The sequence below is a fragment of the Delphinus delphis genome, chromosome 4 (assembly GCF_949987515.2).
Source record: "Delphinus delphis chromosome 4, mDelDel1.2, whole genome shotgun sequence".
NCBI lineage: Eukaryota > Metazoa > Chordata > Mammalia > Artiodactyla > Delphinidae > Delphinus > Delphinus delphis.
Genome location: NC_082686.1, coordinates 10,648,497 through 10,667,102, shown reverse-complemented (window position 1 = coordinate 10,667,102; position 18,606 = coordinate 10,648,497). Strand labels below are relative to the sequence as shown.

Genomic DNA, 18,606 nt, shown 5'->3' with positions numbered 1-18,606 from the left:
AGATATTGAATCACAATGTTGTAGACCAAGAACTAACGTAGTTATAGGTCAATTATACTTCAACAACAAACAGACTCATAGAAAAGGAGATCAGATTTGTGATTACCAGAGGTGGGAGACAGGCAAATTGGATGAAGGCAGTCAAAAGGTACAAAATTCCAGGTATAAGAAAAATAAGTACTAGGAAGGTAATGTACAACATGATAAATGTAATTAACACTGATACATGTTACATATAAAAGTTAAGAGAGTGAATCCTAAGAGTTCTCATCAGGAGGAAAAATATTTTTTTTCTTTTATTTTGTATCTATGTAAGATGATGGATGTTCCATAACCTTATGTGGTAATCATTTCATGATGTAAGTAAGGCAAATCATTGATTATTCTGTACACCTTAAACTTGTATGGAGCTGTATGTCAATTATAGCTAAATAAAACTGGAAGGAAACTAAAGAAAGAAAAGACACATTCACCCATTATCACCACTGTCATTTAATATTATACAGGAGGAATTATTCGATTCAATTAGACAAGAGGTACTAAAACTGGAAAAGAGAAGGCAAAAATTATCATTGACTGTATGATTAGAAAAATAAAGAGAATCAACTGCAAAACTATTAGCAACTATTAGCAAACTATTAGTAGGATAATTGGAAAAATAAAGAGAATCAACTGCAAAACTATTAGCAAACTATTAGTAGGATAATTCAGTAAGCTGCGTGGGTACAACATAAATACTAAAAAAAATCAATATCCAAGAATCTATATTAACAGCAATAACTTTGTAAGTATAATTGAAGACAAGATTCTACTTACAATTGGAACCAAAAAAGATAAGACACCTATGAGTACAATAAATGCATAAGATTCATACAGAGAAAATCTTTAAAAAGAGGGACAAAAAGGAAGATTTGACTAAATGCAAATATTTCCTATTCTTAGAAAGACTCACTTGTGTAAAGATGATAATTCTTTCCAAATTCATCTATAGATTTAGTACAATCCCAACAAAAGACCAACAGAGGTTTTGGGGTTTTTGTTGTTCTCATTTTGTTTTGTTTTCCAAACTACACTGAATGAATGCCAAGTTTTCAGAGCCCTTACTCCATTTGTTAATGATATTTTTCTTGCCTTTTCCTTTCCAATGATATACTTCGTGTTTTCAGGCCCATATTTCTTTCAGTTTCAACGAATAGAATTCCAACTTTTAGGCTTGAAAAATCACAGCAAAATCAAAAGGAGAAAATGGTTCTTCTTCCCCTGCAGCTACAGAGGGCAGCAGACAGCATCCTTCATCATAAACACCCATCCTTGCAGGTATTACTCCAACAAATGAATAGGCGAACCCCCAGGATTTCAAGGTTGCCTCTGAGAAAAGTAAACTTGACTTCCCCCAAAGCTATCATTCAAACTGGTCGTTTTACTTAATTATGTTGACTCTGGCAGAGATATAAACTGATAACTGTTTCCTCAAAGGAAATATCTTTGTTAACTTTCTTTGTTTGGCTTCCCTCCTCTTTCACCAGAAGCGTGAGGTAAATAAATTTGCTAAATTTCTCATTTAGAAAAAGACTTTGAGAGCCATGCTCCATTCAAATTCACACAGACAAGTTGAGTCTAAAATTTATATGTAAAATTGAACATGCAAGAATAGCCAAGAAAATTATAGGAAAAAAGCAGTAATGAAATATCCCTCCAAGGTGTTAAAACATATTGTAAAGCCACAGAAATTAAAAGGGCTTGATTCCAGCATATAAACAGGCAGACAGACCAGTAGAACAGAATAAATTCCAGAAATAGATTCAAAAACATTCAGGAAAATAGGATAAAATAAAGAGAATGTTTCCAATCAGTGTAGAAAAGATTGGTTATCTAATAAATGCATGGGACAACTGGGTAAACATCTGGGGAAGAGTTAAATTGGATCTCTACTTTGCTATGCCAAAATAAATTCCAGATGGAGCTAAATTATAATTTTTAAAAAATAAAGCTATAAAAGAACTAGAACAAACATGGGAGAGTTATTTTTATAATCTCAGATTGTGGCAGTCTTTCCAAGCACGACACAAAAGTCAGAAGTCACAAAAGACAAGGCTGATCAATCCAACTACATAAGCATTAAAAATGCCTTCGTGGGGACTTCCCTGGTGGCACAGTGGTTAAGAATCTGCCTGCCAATGCAGGGGACACGGGTTCGAGCCCTAGTCCGGGAAGACCCCACAAGCCGCGGAGCAACTAAGCCCGTGTGCCACAACTACTGAGTCTGTTCTCTAGAGCCCGCGTGCCACAACTACTGAGCCCACGTGCTGCAACTACTGCAGCCCGCGTGCCTAGAGCCTGTGCTCTGCAACAAAGAGAAGCCACCGCAATGAGAAGCCCGCGCACCACAACAAAGAGTAGCCCCTGCTCGCCGCAACTAGAGAAAGCGCACGCACAGCAACGAAGAACCAACGCAGCCAATAAATAAATAAATTTATTTTAAAAAAAAGCCTTCATGGCAAAAGCAAAATACTATCAATCGAGACAAGAGATAAATAAATGATAAACTTGGGGGAAGCATTAGCAACACATATGGTAAAGTGTCAAATTCGTTAATATTTAAAAGTTTTTCAACGTTAAATAAAACAGGTCAGCTATTCAACAGAAACATGGTCAAAGCACATGGACAGCTAGTCACAGAAAAAGAAGTCCAAGAAAAAAAAAAGATTTAATAAAAGAAAAGAAAAAGAAGTAACAATGTCTTTTAAACAGAAAAAATATACTCATTCTCACCCATAACAATATAGATGCAAATCAGAATAATAAAGAGATCTCATTTACTGCTGGTAGACAAGTAAAGATCATTTGCAAAGTGGGTCTATCCATCCACAGTGTGTTCGCCACGGTATACAAAACAGTCTGAACGGTGTCTGACACACAGTGACAGCTCATAGAAGTCAGCTTTTATTATTATTATTGAGGATAATTGGGATTATTAAAATTTTATAGCACACATACCTTCTGACCACTCAGTCATCTTCTGGGAATCTGGGGGACTTAGATGTGATGTGAGCATATTTCCAGGACATATGTACAGGTCTGGTCATTGCAAGCAAGAGATTGGAAACCATCTAAATGTCCATCAAGAGAGGACTGGTAAGGACAGTACGGAAATCCACGCGATGGGATCCTAGTCGAGCATTAAAAGGACTGAGGCAGATGTCTGTGTACTGAAGAGGAACAATCTTCAAAATCTTGATAAGTAGGAAAAAAATAAGCAGGATGTAGATTGGCGTGTTGTCCACCATTTGTATATAAAAGCTGTGTATTCTTGTATATGCAAAGAATATTTCTAAAAAGAGACCTAAGAATCCTTTTATTGTCCTCTGGGCAGTTTCCTTTTAAATGATTTGTTTGTTTGTTTTTTACTATGTGCCTGTTACCTATTGAAAAGGCAAATCTATTTTCTTAAGAGTGAGGAGTTTGCAATGAACACATCAACTCTTTACATGGAATCAGCTGTTTCTATGCTAGTATGTTTGAAAGTCTTGCTTCCAAACATTTAAAATCCAATCCCCTAGACGTCCATCTCTGTCCCTGATTTGCATCTTCTTGTAGAAATGTTCCCTTGTGTAAGAGAAGTAGCCTGCCTCACAAGAGAGAATCACAAGAGGTGTGAAAACTATGTATGTGCAGCTTGCCCTGACTTTATTGCAAAAGCCCTTTGAAATTCAGTAATTCATTCTCCCTCTGATTCTGTGTCCCCGGTAATTACTGATTCAGTAGTTCGGTGTAGGCTGTCCTGATGCTACCACCACTAGACATTCTCTCTCCAAGGGGCTCCAAGAGGCCCCTGACGACTCTGGACTCCGGGATTCTTGCGGGGCAGGGCTCCGAGGTACCGATGGATGCACTGCCACCGTGTGGCGAGAGGCTGCTATAACAAGCAGGCCATCCCCAGGGAGCTGCCGCAGACGGATTCCCTGGGTGACCAGCTCAAGGGTTTTCAATAGAGGGCGCTGATGAGACAGCCACGCGGGAGCTGCTCGTGTTTTCTAGAACGATGGTTAGACACGTGGATTTCACACATAATGCACACAAAAGCATTAAAAAAAATTGTAAAGTACATAACTCAATAGTCATTGATTTAAAAAAAATCCAATTCTGGTATTCCATGCTTAACAGACAAAACTTGGAAGAACCGGGCCTGCCTCAGTTTGACCCCAGAGAGTGCCTACCTGCCTCTCGCCTGTGGCTCCTGTACTTGCATGCTCCAGAATGTGCATCCCCTGAGCCCTACGGTGCCAACGTTACCAAGTATGGCCAAGTCATCAAAAAATTCAGGATCGTTCTAGAACAGGGGTCAGCCTCCTTTATTTCCGTAAAGGGCTAAATAGTCAATATTTTTGGATTTGTGATTCAATATGATCTCTGTCACAAGAACACAACTCTGCCTCTGTAGCAGGAATGCAACCTTACACAATATGTAAATAAATGTGTGGTTGTGTTACAGTAAAACTTTATTTACAAAAACAGGGGAATTCCCTGATAGTCCAGTGGTTAGGACTCAGCGCTCTCACTGCCGTGGCCCGGCTTCAATCCCTGGCTGAGGAACTAAGACCCAGCAAGCCCTGCGGCGTGGCCAAAAAAACAAACAAACAAAAAAAACCACCCCAAAACCAAAAACAAAAAAAAACAAAAAAAATAGGTGGTTGGCCAGTTTTGGTCTGTGGGCCATAGTTGGCCAAACCCTAGTCTAGAACATTCCTCCTGTCTCCAAAACCCAATGATTCTGTACCTTACTGGTGATGTGAGTTTTGTGGTCTGATGTCCAACGGAGTTGAGCGCTGTCCAGCAGTGGGACATGCACGGGGTCAATGGCTGTGGTTTGCCCTATTAGTACATCCACTTTGAGTCTTTCCCAAGTTCAGTGTGTCCTGACATCTTGTGACCTTTATGAGCTGGGGGGGGGAGTGACACCCTGAATGCCTCAGTGCTCTATAAGGCCCCAAAGTCTTTGATCCAAGAAATCAGCTTGAAAAATGCAGCCGTCAAATGTTCCCATCCTCCTCTGGCTGCATCAAAAAACAAAGTTTCCACGCCTGTTTCAATTTCTCCCAACGGTCCTGTGAACACGTGGGCACAGGGGAAATGCACCTTCTCCCTCGTGTCCTCCTTGGCACTGCGTGGGCCTCCCTCCCTCCCTTTGACTTGACCATGTGGTGATGTTTTTCTTTCTCTCTTTCTTTTCCTCCTTTGATGGAGCATTAGCCCGCATGTGCGGGCCCTCAGCTGCTCCCTGAATTCACACATCCCTGACCAGGAGGGGTTCAGTCTTGCCAGCTCTCGAGGACTTGCTTAATAGCTGAAACTTTGGAGTTTTTCTTTTCTTTTCTTTTTGCCACAAATATCAGAAAGGCCACCCTTTAAAGTGAAACAGGCGAGAAGCTTTGACCTAGCATGTGTCCAGCCTGGAAGCTTGGAAGGCAGCTTCTGACATCCAAGGAGTAGCCCCCATGGGTTAGTTTACATTTTAGCCCCAAATAAACAACCTTCCCTCCAGTTCCCTGCTTCAGGCAGCCTGTGGGAGGATTTGCAGGTCAATCTGCTTCAAAGAAGAGACAACAAGACCCTCAACCTTTTCCTGTCTTTCTGTTTGCTGGCTGCTGTCTGCCATTAGGACCTCCTAGTTTTCTCTGCCTGTTTTCCCATTTTCGCCTTTTCAGTTCTTTAACACCTGCTTAAGCGATTCTTCCTATTAATTTCTCCGCCAAAACAGTGAGGTTTCTCTTTTCCCGACTGGACCCTGACTGATCAGACACAAAATAAGTGATAAAGTCCGTGGTTGAAGGATGAGAATATGCGGTGAAAACATCACTTGAGAAAAATCACAACTGGGTTTACGGTAGCAGCTGGGGTGGCGTCCTAAATCTGATGGCTGATGTCCTTATAAGAAGAGGAGAAGACACACACACAGAGCAGAAGACCAGGTGAGACAGAGACAGCGGTTGGAGTGACATGACCACAAGCCAAGAAGCCACCAGAAGCCGCGAGAGGTGGGAAGGGTCCTCCCCCAGAGCCCCAGAGGGAGCAAGGCCCTGCTGACACCCAGACTCTGGACTCTGGCCTCTAGAACCATGAGAGGATACCTTTCTGTTGTTTCAAGCCACCAATTTTGTGGTCATCGTTTATGGCAGCCACAGGAAATTAATATGATCGCCCACTGAATTCTCACAGAAAAGCTATGTTTAAAAAGCAGTTAGGGGGCTTCCCTGGTGGCGCAGTGGTTGAGAGTCCGCCTGCCGATGCAGGGGACGCGGGTTTGTGCCCTGGTCCGGGAGGATCCCCCATGCCGCGGAGCGGCTGTGCCCGTGAGCCATGGCCGCTAAGCCTGCGCGTCCGGAGCCTGTGCTCCTCAACGGTAGAGGCCACAACAGTGAGAGGCCCGCGTACCGCAAAAAAAAAAAAAAAAAAAAAAAAAAAAAAAAAAAAAAGCAGTTAGGAAACCTGGGTTCTTTTCTATGGATTTCCCGGGTTTTCTGCAAAGAAGCCACATTCTCCATTCCTTATGCTACCTTAAGGTCACTCACTGCCAAGTTAGCCCAAAGGCCCCTCCTCGTCCTGGGGGAAGACTTCCCGCCCCGGGGGCTGAGTCCAGCCCCCATCCTCCCACCTCCCACTCCCTCCCACTGCACTGGGTCATGGTAGTCTGAGAGGAGCCTGCTTCTGGGGCCTGTCTGGTGTGAGAGGGACAACACCCAGTGGAGAGTGGGGGCTTCCCTGGTGGCGCAGTGGTTAAGAATCCGCCTGCCGATCCAGGGGACACGGGCTCGAGCCCTGGTCCAGGAAGAAGATCCCACAGGCCGCGGAGCGACTAAGCCCGTGCGTCACAACTACTGAGCCTGCGCTCTACAGCCCGTGAGCCACAACTACTGAGCCCGTGCACCACAACTACTGAGCCTGCGCTCTAGAACCCGCGAGCCACAACTACTGAAGCCCGTGTGCCTAAAGTCCGTGCTCCGCAACAAGAGAAGCCAGTGCAATGAGAAGCCCACGCAACCGCAAGGAAGAGTAGCCCCTGCTCACTGCAACTAGAGAAAGCCCGCACGCAGCAACAAACACCCAACGCAGCCAAAAATAAATAAATGAAATAAATAAATTAAAAAAAAAACACCCATGGTGGGGGCCCTAGACAAGCAACCACTTTCCCCATTCCTCCTCCCTGTGACAATATCTGAACGGGGTCACTTAGGTTACTGTCACCCCAAATTTGCTGAGCCTCTTCCGTGAGAGCAGGAATGGTCATAGGCCTGGAATGGAAAGGGGCTGAGGTCTGGGTGAGAGATGGTTTCCCAACGGCTGGAAAGGATGATGAAGAGATTCCTAGAAAGCGGGTGGGCAGGTTCCAGCACAGAGGAAGGGAGAAGCGGTCCTAGCAACTTCCTGAGAACTCTGAGCCCCCAGGGCCCCTGCTCAGAGGAGGGGCCTCCCAAGGCACCTCCAGAGGCCTGCTTCTCTCTCTCCCTCCTGTTTCGTAATGATGACCATGGTGGGCTCTGTCCTGCTGAACTTGATGAGTGAGTAGAAGTTTAGCCTCCAGAGAATGTCTGAAGCCCACCCGGAGAACCTCGCCGGCCCCAAGCAGGCACCCACCCGGCTCCAGGTGCTCAGGGCTCCATGTGCATTGGAGATTCTCAACCTGACCACCAGGGGGCAGCCACACCCAGGGCGCCTTCCTCTGCCCGCGCAGACTGGCCGACAAAACCCTGTATTTCTGGAAATGTCTAAGACACCTGGCTTTATTGACCTTAAGCAGACACACCGAGGAAACTGAGGGGCCGATTGCTCTAAGTCCTTGACTCCTTTTTGTATTTGTATTTAGATTTGTTTGTGTACCCAATGAATCAGTTAAAGAATTTACCACCCCTTCTCAATCCATCCTTAGCTTTCTGTACATTTCTTTTGTCCTCAAGCTCTCATAGCCTTTGGCTATCTCCCTTAATCTGATTTAGTATTTACTTCTCATTTTTTTTTTTAGTATTTATGTGCCCATAGAGAAGCCATCTACTGATGTGGATTTAAGAGCCGGCATCCTCTGGAGAGAGTCACACGCATTAACACACAAGTCACACACGGGCTTGTCTGGAGATTCAGAGATTGTGGAATCCCTAAAAGTTTTCTCTGTCTGTCAGCTTATTTCTAATTCTTGTTATGGCTACTATCGAATTACCATAGTGTCCTGAGGGGAAACTGAAATTCAGAGCCAGGGCAAAGACAATATTTCAAGCCATATTATCAGAATTTGCAATTGGCTTCTTTTTGGCTCAGTTTGCCTTTTTTTTTTTAAATGGCCCAGCTCAGATGCTGGACTACCTTCTGTCTCTTTAAGCAGACCTCTAGGTATACAGTGCAGACGGTATTAGGATACTTTTTATTTCAGGCAAGGCTTTATGGGGCCCCCGCTGCAGCAAGGGGGAGCGGGAACAAACAATAGGTTCCCTTGCTGGCTTGCTCGCTGAGGTGAGGCGAGCTTGTTCCTTATATGGGTGAGAATAAGGGTGTGTCGAGGGGTCAGGGCGGAGTGGTGGCTTAGGTGCTTTGCCCACCCCTGAGATGGTGTTGCAGGCAGGAGGCATGCACAGTGCCCCAGACGCCCTGCTTGTGGGCTCTTCAAAATTGACAGTTGAGTTTTTTGGTCTCTTTGTATCTTTTGTCCAGAATTTGCCCTAACTGTGCATGCATGCAGTTATACTTAGCTCATACAGTTTCTTTGTATTTTGTTGCCTGAGGAAAGGTGTGTCCAGGTGCAAGTACTGCAGCACTGCAGCAAAGGGTCAGCCTGTCTCATCCCCCCCGAGACACCCTACACCCTTATTCTTAAGGGGTAAGAGGCCGAAGGTCTCTTCTTCTGAAACTTCTTCCTGCTGGATGGGGACCACAGACCCTAGCCTATCCTAGAGGTATAGAAGTCCCTCACTGACTGTTCCAAGGACCTGTAGGGACTTGGGCCACTCTCCTCTGGAATTGGCTGAATTCCCTGAGCCATCATGAGTCTTACTTCAAACTGTTGGAGCCTAAAAGACACAAACTCAACCAAACGGTTAAACAAACAAGGGCTAAAAAGGAGAACAAGAATAGCCCTTAAAGGGCCTAGAAAGGGAGGGAACAAGGAGGACCCTTTTGGAGAGTAAATTGTCTGATATTCCTAAATGATATCCCGTAAAGAATGATCAAGTCGGGTTAGTGTGCATAAAAGAATAAAATCAGAGCCCCGTCATTCCTTCCCCACCTCACAGGCCCCCAGGAACCCCTGGCTTGTCAGCGAGGGCAGAAGTTAGGGAAGCACACCTCCTGCTGGCTTCCTCCTTCAGGCAAGCGATGACCTTGGGTGTGTCCTTGAACCTCGCTGAGCCTCAGTTTCCTCAGCAGTTAAGTGACAGCCATGGTCTAGTTAAACCTCAGGGAGCTTGCTCTCCAAGGCCAACTGTCTGGTGAATTGCACGTGGGGCATATCTAACCTGGAGCCATTCGCCTAGCCAGGCTGCGCGCCTCCAGGAGCGGTGAGGTGCGTGCCATCCTTCGTATTGGCTAGTGTACCCGAGTCCCCGGTCAGCCTTGTAGACAAGCCTGGTTTGTCTGCTCATAGAGTGGGCCCATCTCTCCAGGGCGGACTCCACAATTGGTTCCAAGAATCTGCAGAGCAAACTTGGAGCCGTAATGGCCTCTTCTATACTGACAGAGGGTGAGGGGCCTGGCATCTGAATGGGACGTGCCAGGTAAAGACAGCCCGATGCAGCATTCTTTCAGAGGGCTGGGATCTGAGGGTCCACTGGCCAGGCCCCCACCTCGGGGCTTGCTGCCACTGATTCCACCTGCCTCTGCCACCATGGCGGGCAGTCCTTCAGATGCAGGTTCCCCTCCCTGACTCTGGTTTCTATCAAGTGTGGCCTGGGGCTGTCCCGGAGCTATTCTTTCTGCTTAAAGCAGAGGTTGTAAAGCAGTGGTCTTTGAGCAGAATTCAGTTCAAGGTCATAGCCTGTTTGGCCCACACATTAAAAAAAATAAAATTGAATTAGTTGCCCACATTAAAAAATCAGGACATTTCAAATAAATATCCAGACTTCCCCGGTGGTCCAGTGGTTAAGACTTTGCCTTCCAATGCAGGAGGCGTGGGTTCGAACCCTGGTTGGGGAACTAAGATCCCACATGCCGTGGGGTGCGGCCAAAAACTTTAAAAAGAAATCAAATAAATATCACAAGTTCATCAAGAGTCTGCCCAAGCTGCTGGCTGGCTGAGGACGTCTGGGACTCAGCAGCAGTGGCAGCCTCCCACCCCCTTAGCAGGAGGCTTGGGTAATAGGGGAAGGGGCGCTCGGCAGTCTGCCTGCAGCTCCAACTGTGTCTGTCACAGCAGGGAAGTCACACGTGGCCAGGAGATGCCAGCAATCATAGGTGGGCTTCCAGGGGCCCAAGAACCCCCGAGATTGTGGGTAAAATGTGTCTGTGTGCAATTTGGGGAGATCATAGCTTTCATTAGATTTTCAAAGGACTCTGACGCAAATAACCACTGGTCTCGAGGACTGTAGTAACTCTGCCAGGCTTCTGTCCAAGGGATGTCCCATTGGGAGCTCTGCCCCCAAGCCCACAAAGGAATCGCTGTCTATTACATGAAGCAAGGACTGTGCCCCCCATTCATCTATTGGAGGATGGCCAGCGATGCTTACGTGTTGCTTCTAATTTGTATTATGTGCAGGTTTCTAACAAGTATGTTTTATTTAAGTACTCCACCCTCTTAAGCAATGCCTAGGCAGGCGAGCGTTCAGGATGGCGCAGGTGACCGAGGGCAGCTGGGGAAGAAGGCTGAGACCCAGGTCACATGTCCTCTGAGTCCCTCAGGCCAGGCCATGCTCACGAGGCTCCTTCCACTGCCATGAGCAAGTCCCTGGCACCGTCTGCCTCCACCCCTGAATCCCTTTCCCAGCTCTCAGTCGGGAGGGAAGTTTCCAAGGGAATCTCTGTCTTGTGAGGAGAAGGGCCAGGAGGAAAGCGCTGTCTCTGGAGGGGTGGTCAGGGCAGAGGCACTGCGCGAGCTTCCCATGGCTGCTGGAGCAAACTAGCCCAGCCTGAGTGGCTTTGAGTAAGAGAAACCCCTTGTCTTCCCGTTCTGGAGTCCAGAAGTCTGAAATCACGGGGTCTTGGGGCCCTGCTTCCTCTGAAAGCCATCCGGGAGAATCCTTCCTTTCCTCTCCCAGCCTCCAGTGGTGGCCCTCGGTCCTTGGTGGTCCTTGCTTTGTAGCAGCGCCACTCCTATCTCTGCCCAAATTTCCCTCTTCTTATAAGGATGTCGGCCACATTGGATTAGGGCTCACCCCAATGACCTTACCTTCCTTGATCACATCTGCAAAGACCTTATTTCCAGATAAGGTCATGTTTACAGGTTAGGACTTGAAGGGTTAAGAGGATCTTTTTGGGGGGGTCACAATTCAACCACGATGGGCACGTTACCTCAAAAGGCCCTGCCACCTCAGTCCCGTGTGTTGCCCCTTGCCCACACCCACGCCTTCCCCTGAGCTCTTGAGGTGGTGGATGCAACCCTCCCTCCTGCCACGAAAACCGAGTACCTTCCCCTTGGTACACATTCTGAAGCAGGATTTTTTTCCTTCTGCATCTCAACTGCGCTACGTGAGTAGGTAGTGTGTGTGTGTGTGTGTGTCCTTGAGTATCTGTGTGTGTTTCTCTTTGTGTTTCTGTGTGCACGTGTGTGCCTCTGGGTATGAGCGTGTGTTTGGGGTGTGTGTGTGTGAAGGGTGGGCATGGGGGGGAAGAGGAGGCAGGAGAGGAAGGGGAGGATAGAGCCACCATGGTAAGGGTACGAGTGAAAAGGGCAGAGTAAGTCTTGTCCCATAGCAAGTGGGGAAGTATGCTTGCAACGAATATGGAAACATTATGTCTTGGGTCTCAGTCCCATAAGGAAGGCGTATTCGTTAGGATTTTGATTCTGTTACTTTAACAAAAACCAAAATCACACTGGCCCAAGGAAGATCGGAGTTAGTTTCCCTTTCCTCTAAAGTCTGAGCTGTTGATTGACCAGACCCTGCCCCATGCCATGGCCCAGGGACCCAGACTCTTATTGCTGTACCATCTGTGAATACACTGTCCTTTTCCAGAGTCAAAACTGGCTCACCACCTGATCCATGTCCCAGCCGCGGGGAAGGGGGAGAGGGGAGTGGAGGACACATCCTTTCCTTTTCAATACTCACTGGGAAATTGCCCTCATCATTCCCACTTCAACTGGCCATAACTTCATACACAGGACCTTGCTAGCTGCAAGGAAGTCAGGGAAAGACAGCTGTTATTCTCAGAGACCGTGAGCTCAGGGATTTTGCTGAAATTAACAAGGCAGGCACACATACTGGGGAGCGGCTCACAGCCTATTATAGAAGGAAAGTGATTTTAGAAATATAGTGTTACTAATCCACCTTTCACCCCTTATGATAGAAAAAAAAAAAAACCGAATTATACTCATGCAGGAAAGAATATAAGGAACATGTAATTGGAAAAATCAGATCATCAGGGAGGCTTTGTCCAATTCTGACCAGTCTCGGGGTCAGGATGACAGCTTCATCTCAGGAAGGTATGCAGTGGGTCGTTCTACAGCCAGGTGGTTTTCAATGACATAACACGCCCTGCAGCTCTCCAGAATCCGGGCCTGGAAGTACGCCTTGTCCTGCCCCTGCCAGGTGTCAGACTCGATGTACACATTGTACGGGTCATGGGAGTGCTCCAGTTTCTTGGAGCGGATGTAACTTAGCATGATGCCCAGGGTGAAGAAGCCGAAAAAGCCAAGCACCATGAGGATGTACAGTGCCGCCAGCTTGCCGTCATCATGGCCCAGGGACCTGCGGGCCAGGTTGGATGTGTTGTTGCCCGGTTGAACTGTCCCCTGCCACAGCTTGGTCAGCAAGGGTGTCACAGCCGTGGCGTTAGACAGGATCATCCTGGGAGTCAAGGTTTCACTGCGGGAGGGTGAACTTCCCAGGAAAACTTTCTAAAAGAAAAGTGCAACCTGAAATCAAAAAATATGTATTGGCCCAACCCCCACCCCCCACCCCAACACAAACACACACCCCACACAGTTTTTAAAAATCTCAGTAAGAGGGGTGCCCTACCAGAGTATGACGGGGGAGTACTCGGTCATGGTGTGTGCCACCTGGGATCTACATAATGCCTTCTCTTGACTGATCAAGTGATAAATTGATTCACTTTTATTTCTATTCACCACCCCCACTCCCTGCCTCCATAGGTGATCACCAGAACGAGTTCCCTTAATACGCACATTGTGTCGTACGTGTGCCTTTTAATTTATACGCTATGGGCCAAATTGTTCTCTCCAGCAAGTCATACGTTCAAGCCCTAACCCCTAATGCAGTTGAACCTGGAGGTAGGGTCTTTCAGAGGTAACTAAGTTAGATGAGGTCATAAGGGTAAGGTCCTAATCTGATAGGACGGTGGCCTTATAAGAAGAGGAAGACAGGCCTTGGTCTGGGTTCCTGTCTGGCATTGGGACTTTTCAAAGCTTCTCAGGTGATCCTACTTTGCACTCAAGCTTGAGAACCACTGAGCTATGATGTGGGCCCTTAGGAAATTAACCAATCCGTCTTTTGTGCTGCAGAGTACCCGGAAGAATTATATAAGAAGAGAAATAATAACTTCATAGCATAATTTTCCAATCTTGTTTGTTTTTCAGATTTTCTTTTTCGGTCTTGCATGTCCCTGAGAAAATCTGAACGGGAGTTGCGGAAAGAAATTCTCAAGTCATCACCATGACCTCAGCTGTCCCTGTCCTAACTCACAGTGGCATCTCAACATTATGGTAAGCCTGTCGTAACTTTATGCTGGACCAGAAAAGCCAAGTTCCTTAACTGCCTTTCAAATAACAACTCTGCATTTTTAACGAAAAATCTTTTGCTGACTTTACACTTAATTTATTGTATCGCTTTTGCTAAATGCCTTCTATGCCCCCAAGGCCTGCATGCTGGGTCATGTGGTGTTTTTGCGTATTGAGTCACAAAATGAGTTTGGCAACGTCCTCTAATAATCAGCATGGTGTAAACGACACAGAAGCCAATCCTCACAACAGCTGTGGGTTTATGTCCCATTCTCCAAGTTCACATCCATTATAATGCCAAAGCACTGTCTAGTGGCCACAGTGAGGACTGTTGGACTCAAATGGATGTGGAGACCAGCTGATCCAACAGTCTTAACTTCATAGAAAACTGGTTTCCACAGAGGTGAGCTGGCTTGCCCAAGGTCACGTCTGCGATCAAAAATACATCTAAACTTTAATCTTTTAGCCATGGACTCATATTTTATTAGCATAGAAAAAGGAGCTCTCAGGACCTTGCAGAGAGAAGGCAGATCTGTATTTAAGCTCAAAGGGACCAAGGAGCCGGCTACTTGTGTCAGGTAAAACTGAGTCTAACTAATTGGGAACTGGCTTCTGACCTACATATGCCATCAGAAGAGCCCTCTGCCCCACCGGCAAGAACCACAGCGTTTTGTAGCTCGCACAGGAAATAGGGGGCTGGAGGAGGAAGAAGCAGCAGGAACCAGGGAGGTCCAGCTCCAAACACAACCAATTTGATGATCAGCCTGTGCTAAACATTCTCAAACTGGCCTTACTGGGCCCAGAAAGAAGGAAGTGGGGTGGGGGTCTAGAAGTTTCTGCTTCTGCCTGGGTTTGAGACTCTTCAGGAGGCATAGACACTGCCCCCAACGAAGGTTAGTGCAATTTTTTTCCGTCAAAGCTGAGTCCCAGAGCTGCTGGTCTACTGAGAATCACTCAGGATTCGGGACTGTGGACAGCCGAGCTGAGCTGCAAATTGACAGCAAGCATGCCTCCAGCACCCCGGGATCCTGCGAACGCCCCAACTGTACCCAGGGGAGAGGGGGAAGTAGGTGATGTCACGCTGTTCCCGGCACACACCGCCCCTTCTGCCTTTCTCCCGGGAGTTCCAGATCCGTCTCATATCAGCACCCATAACAGGCTTTTAGAACAGATTTCCTAGTACCGCACCTCTCATTCTTTCTTATGCATTTACTAAAAGGGCAAGGCTTTCGTGACTGACTCCAAGCTCTCTACAGAGAGGGAAAGATTCTGGGGGCAAGTCAGGGGAAGAGGAATGTCAGGGTTCCAGAGTTCCAGCCCTGGCTCAGTCCTAGCTACTCCTCGCGGCTCCCAGATGGTACCGTAGCTTGCTTATCTAGGTGGGATGGGGATGACATTCCTGCCATTCTTGTCAGCATTTCCTCGAAAGAGCATCCAGTTTTGAAATCAGCATTTTTTGTTTCAGGAAGCAGAATTAGGGTAGAAACAATTATGGATAAGCTTAATTTGGGGGAATATGATCTTACTGAGTCAAGAATTCTGTGAGCCAATTTGCCTTGGAAATACCTGTCAACTGTCTTCATCTTTATCGAAACACGATGTCCAAATTCTGGAGATATATTTACCTCCTAGCAGCAAAGAGGGGCCCAGACTCTCCCAGGCAGTCAGCGGGCTTTGTCTTGGGCTTCTCACCTTCCTCTCTCCCGGGAGAGGAATCACTAAGGTGGCCAAGGTCTCAAACAGTCAGGATGAAACCTGTACAGAGGCACCGCATTTGACTGTCCTCAAAGATCTGTAAAGGGCTTTCTGCCACCTCCCTGCTGGATGTGCGGTGTGGTTCTTGAGTCTGGTCACAGGGCTAAGAGCATCCCAGACCTCTCTGTGGGTGGCAGAGAGGAGCTCTGGGGTGTGAAGGGTGGAAATGTGAACCAGAGAGCTGATGAGAGGGACCCGGTCAAATTCAACATGGGAAAAAGGATGAGCATTTTGGCATGGAGAATGGATGGCAGCAGGATTCCCAGACTCTGGGAAGGGAGCTGAAGTCACATAGAAGGAAGAATCTCACCCTCAGCAAATTAAATGAATTTGGGGAGTCCCAGTTTCCTCATCTGAAAACTGGGGATGATGGGATGATTGGGGAGGCATGAAACAAGCCCACAACCTTCCTATCTCTTGCTTTTGCTGCTCTCTCTGCAAGAGAGTCATGACCACCATGTCTGCCTGCCAAAATTCTACTGTTCCTCCAAAAGCACACTCCTATGCCAACCTGTGAAGCCCCTTCCAGATGTCCCATCCCCTGCTTTGAGCCCTCATAGTACCCAGTCTGTACCACTCAGATTCTAAGCTGTGTTGTAATCATTTGTAGGCTCGTCTATGCATTTCCAGGAGCTCAGGAGGATCAGAGACTGTATGGTTCACCTTGTCCTCACTCCAGCCCCCAGAATGAGTCCATATGGGTTTGCTGAATTAAACGGGCATGCAAAGTATTAAATTTAATACAACTACAATGTGAATGTGAGAGCAAATAATCAACAAAGTAGAATACACTCTGAAAAGAGCTTGGTGTAACCAAATGAAAACCTCTTTCAATGTAATCTGTTTTGATATAATAAAATTTAAATTATTTTATGTATATTTATTTTATTAGCATTATTTATTTTGTATATTAAATTTTATATTATTAATATAGTTATGTATAACTATATTAATAACTATATATATCTGCAACCCACCTTATTCCTAAAAAGGTTCAAAGCCATCGATAATTGTCAATAATACAGCATAATTTTCACCCATCCTCCCCAATTCCCGTAACTCTTACCTTGCCCTCCTTTTTATCCATAGTACTTGATCACCTGCACCTAGTATAGTTTTTCTTATTTATTCTGTGCATTGTCTATTGTTTGTCTTCCCTATCAAAATGTAAGCTTTTGAGGGCAGGGATCTTTGCCTGTGTTGTTCCCATGTATCCCGAAGACTAGAACGGTGTCTGGCATGTGGCGGGAGCACAGTGAATATTGACAGATGCAGGCACGCATGCATGGATGCATGAGTGAGTAAATGTCCCACTCAACTACTGGAAAGCCCGAACCACACAGAAACTGTCTCACCAGCTCTGCCTCCAGAGACTTAAGACGACAGGAGTGAATCCCTCTGATGTCTTCACAGGGTACTTTATTTTCAAAACAATCCACTTTTGAATAACCTGTCAAAAGCAAGACATACCTGAATATTCTGGAAACTAAGAATGCCTTCCTCAGACCCATCCTCAGCTCATCTCTGATGAGCAGCAGGAAACAGAGCAGAGCCAGCAGAGGGGTTTTGCCCCCTGGTTAGAAACCCATAGAGCAGAGTCAACAGCGCCTTCTAGCAATTCACTCATCACATGAATTAAAGCAATGGTGTGATCACAGCAAAGTTCCCCACCATGGTGACCATAAGTGACAACTGTGGTTATTGACAAGGCCCTTCCTCAATGGAGCTGGAAGCTCCTTCTTAACCTAAAAGTGGACTCAAACAGCTCACATACAGCAGTCTGAAAAATCGAGGGTCGGGGGCAGGGGGCGGGGATGGGGCGGGGCGGAGTAACGTGATATACTCAGCACATAACACGTGACGGCTACTGGGTCAACTTTCTTCTGAAAGTTCCACATTTTCCCCAGTTACTACAATCAAGATCAGATACCAGTAACGTTCTGCGTGTCCCATGCCTTCTCCCTGGGGAGATGCCAAGGCCCAAGAAACTTTTCTGGTCCAAAGAAAACCCACAAAAGATTCCCTTTGAGGCTGGGTGCGTTTGCAAATATTGCCCCATCTGGAGGTCTTTGAAACCAAGCGGGGGGCTGGGGTCATGGGCGGTTTTAGTTTTCTTTGGATGCTTTTAAGTATTTTCCCAATTTTCTCCAGGAACGACTGTAATTTAATAATAATGGGAAAATGTTGTCGTTGTTTGGTGGTGAGATGATTTTCTAGGCATGCGTTCTAGAAGTGTAGAAGGCAGAGGGAAAGGAGGCATGAGGCCGAACCACCTATTCTGTCTCCCACTAAGGGGATCGCGGCGCCTCCTGGCCCAGGGGCTGAGACTGGGTGCCTGGAGCCCGCTCAGGGTCGCCGGCCTGGGGCATCGCGCTCCGGGCGAGGAGCCGGGAGGCAGGAGCCCTTGACTTACCAGGTCTGGGGCGCGGAGAGAGCCGGGAGCGCAGCGGGGTCCAGGGCAGCCAAGCGCAGGGCACCGACAGCCGCGCCCCAGGCGGCGCGCTCCGCGGGCAAGTGCGCGGCGGGGCGGGCGGGGCCTCCGGAGCCAGAGGGCGCCCCGCCCCGTCCCCGCGCGTCTCCGCAGAGCCCGCGGCCCCCGGGCCACCCCAGGCCATCCCGGGGCCCCCCCGGATCCTCCGCATCCTGCGTCTCCAGCAAGCGCTCTGTCACGCTGGGTAAGCGCAGAGCCGGCAGAGAGTCTGTATAAGAACTGCCAGCCAGCCAGCCAGCCAGATATACCTTCCTGAGGAGTTCGGCATTGGCAGGCAAGAAGCCGCAGTGGCCAAAAGAAGTCCGTCCCGGAGAACCCCACTGTCGGCCAAGCACTCGCCAAACACTCCTTCAAACATCTCCAAACAAGAACTTCAAATCAGCTCAAAACCACAGCAGACTCCTTTTAGCTGCGTCCTGAACCCCAGCAGTGACCATGCATCTATCGACAAGCATTTATTGAGCACCTACTGACAGGTGTCCTGTCCTGAGCT

General features: G+C 47.2%; 2 protein-coding genes across 3 annotated transcripts in view; both read right to left on the bottom strand.

The window, feature by feature from the left end:
• The window catches only part of SMIM34 (small integral membrane protein 34), a 29,391-nt gene extending 17,983 nt beyond the window's left edge, over positions 1 to 11,408 (bottom strand). Inside the window, exon 1 of the mRNA XM_060009993.1 lies at positions 11,363 to 11,408. Coding sequence (XP_059865976.1) covers positions 11,363 to 11,408 — 46 coding nt within the window. The remainder of the gene's footprint in view (positions 1 to 11,362) is intronic.
• Positions 11,409 to 12,304: 896 nt separating this feature from the next.
• KCNE1 (potassium voltage-gated channel subfamily E regulatory subunit 1) lies at positions 12,305 to 18,119 on the bottom strand. Of its 2 annotated transcripts, XM_060009807.1 has the most exons (3): positions 18,036 to 18,119; positions 16,978 to 17,072; positions 12,305 to 13,027 (listed from the first exon to the last, which is right to left on the bottom strand). In XM_060009807.1, exon 3 carries the CDS (start codon positions 12,974 to 12,976, stop codon positions 12,587 to 12,589), a length of 390 nt encoding a protein of 129 aa, XP_059865790.1. In that variant the 5' UTR covers positions 12,977 to 13,027; positions 16,978 to 17,072; positions 18,036 to 18,119; the 3' UTR covers positions 12,305 to 12,586. The 2 variants fall into 2 exon arrangements, with proteins under 2 accessions (XP_059865790.1, XP_059865789.1); XM_060009806.1 differs by lacking the exon at positions 18,036 to 18,119 and having other exon boundaries at positions 12,305 to 13,045; positions 16,978 to 16,991.
• Between the last annotated feature and the right edge of the window lie 487 nt (positions 18,120 to 18,606).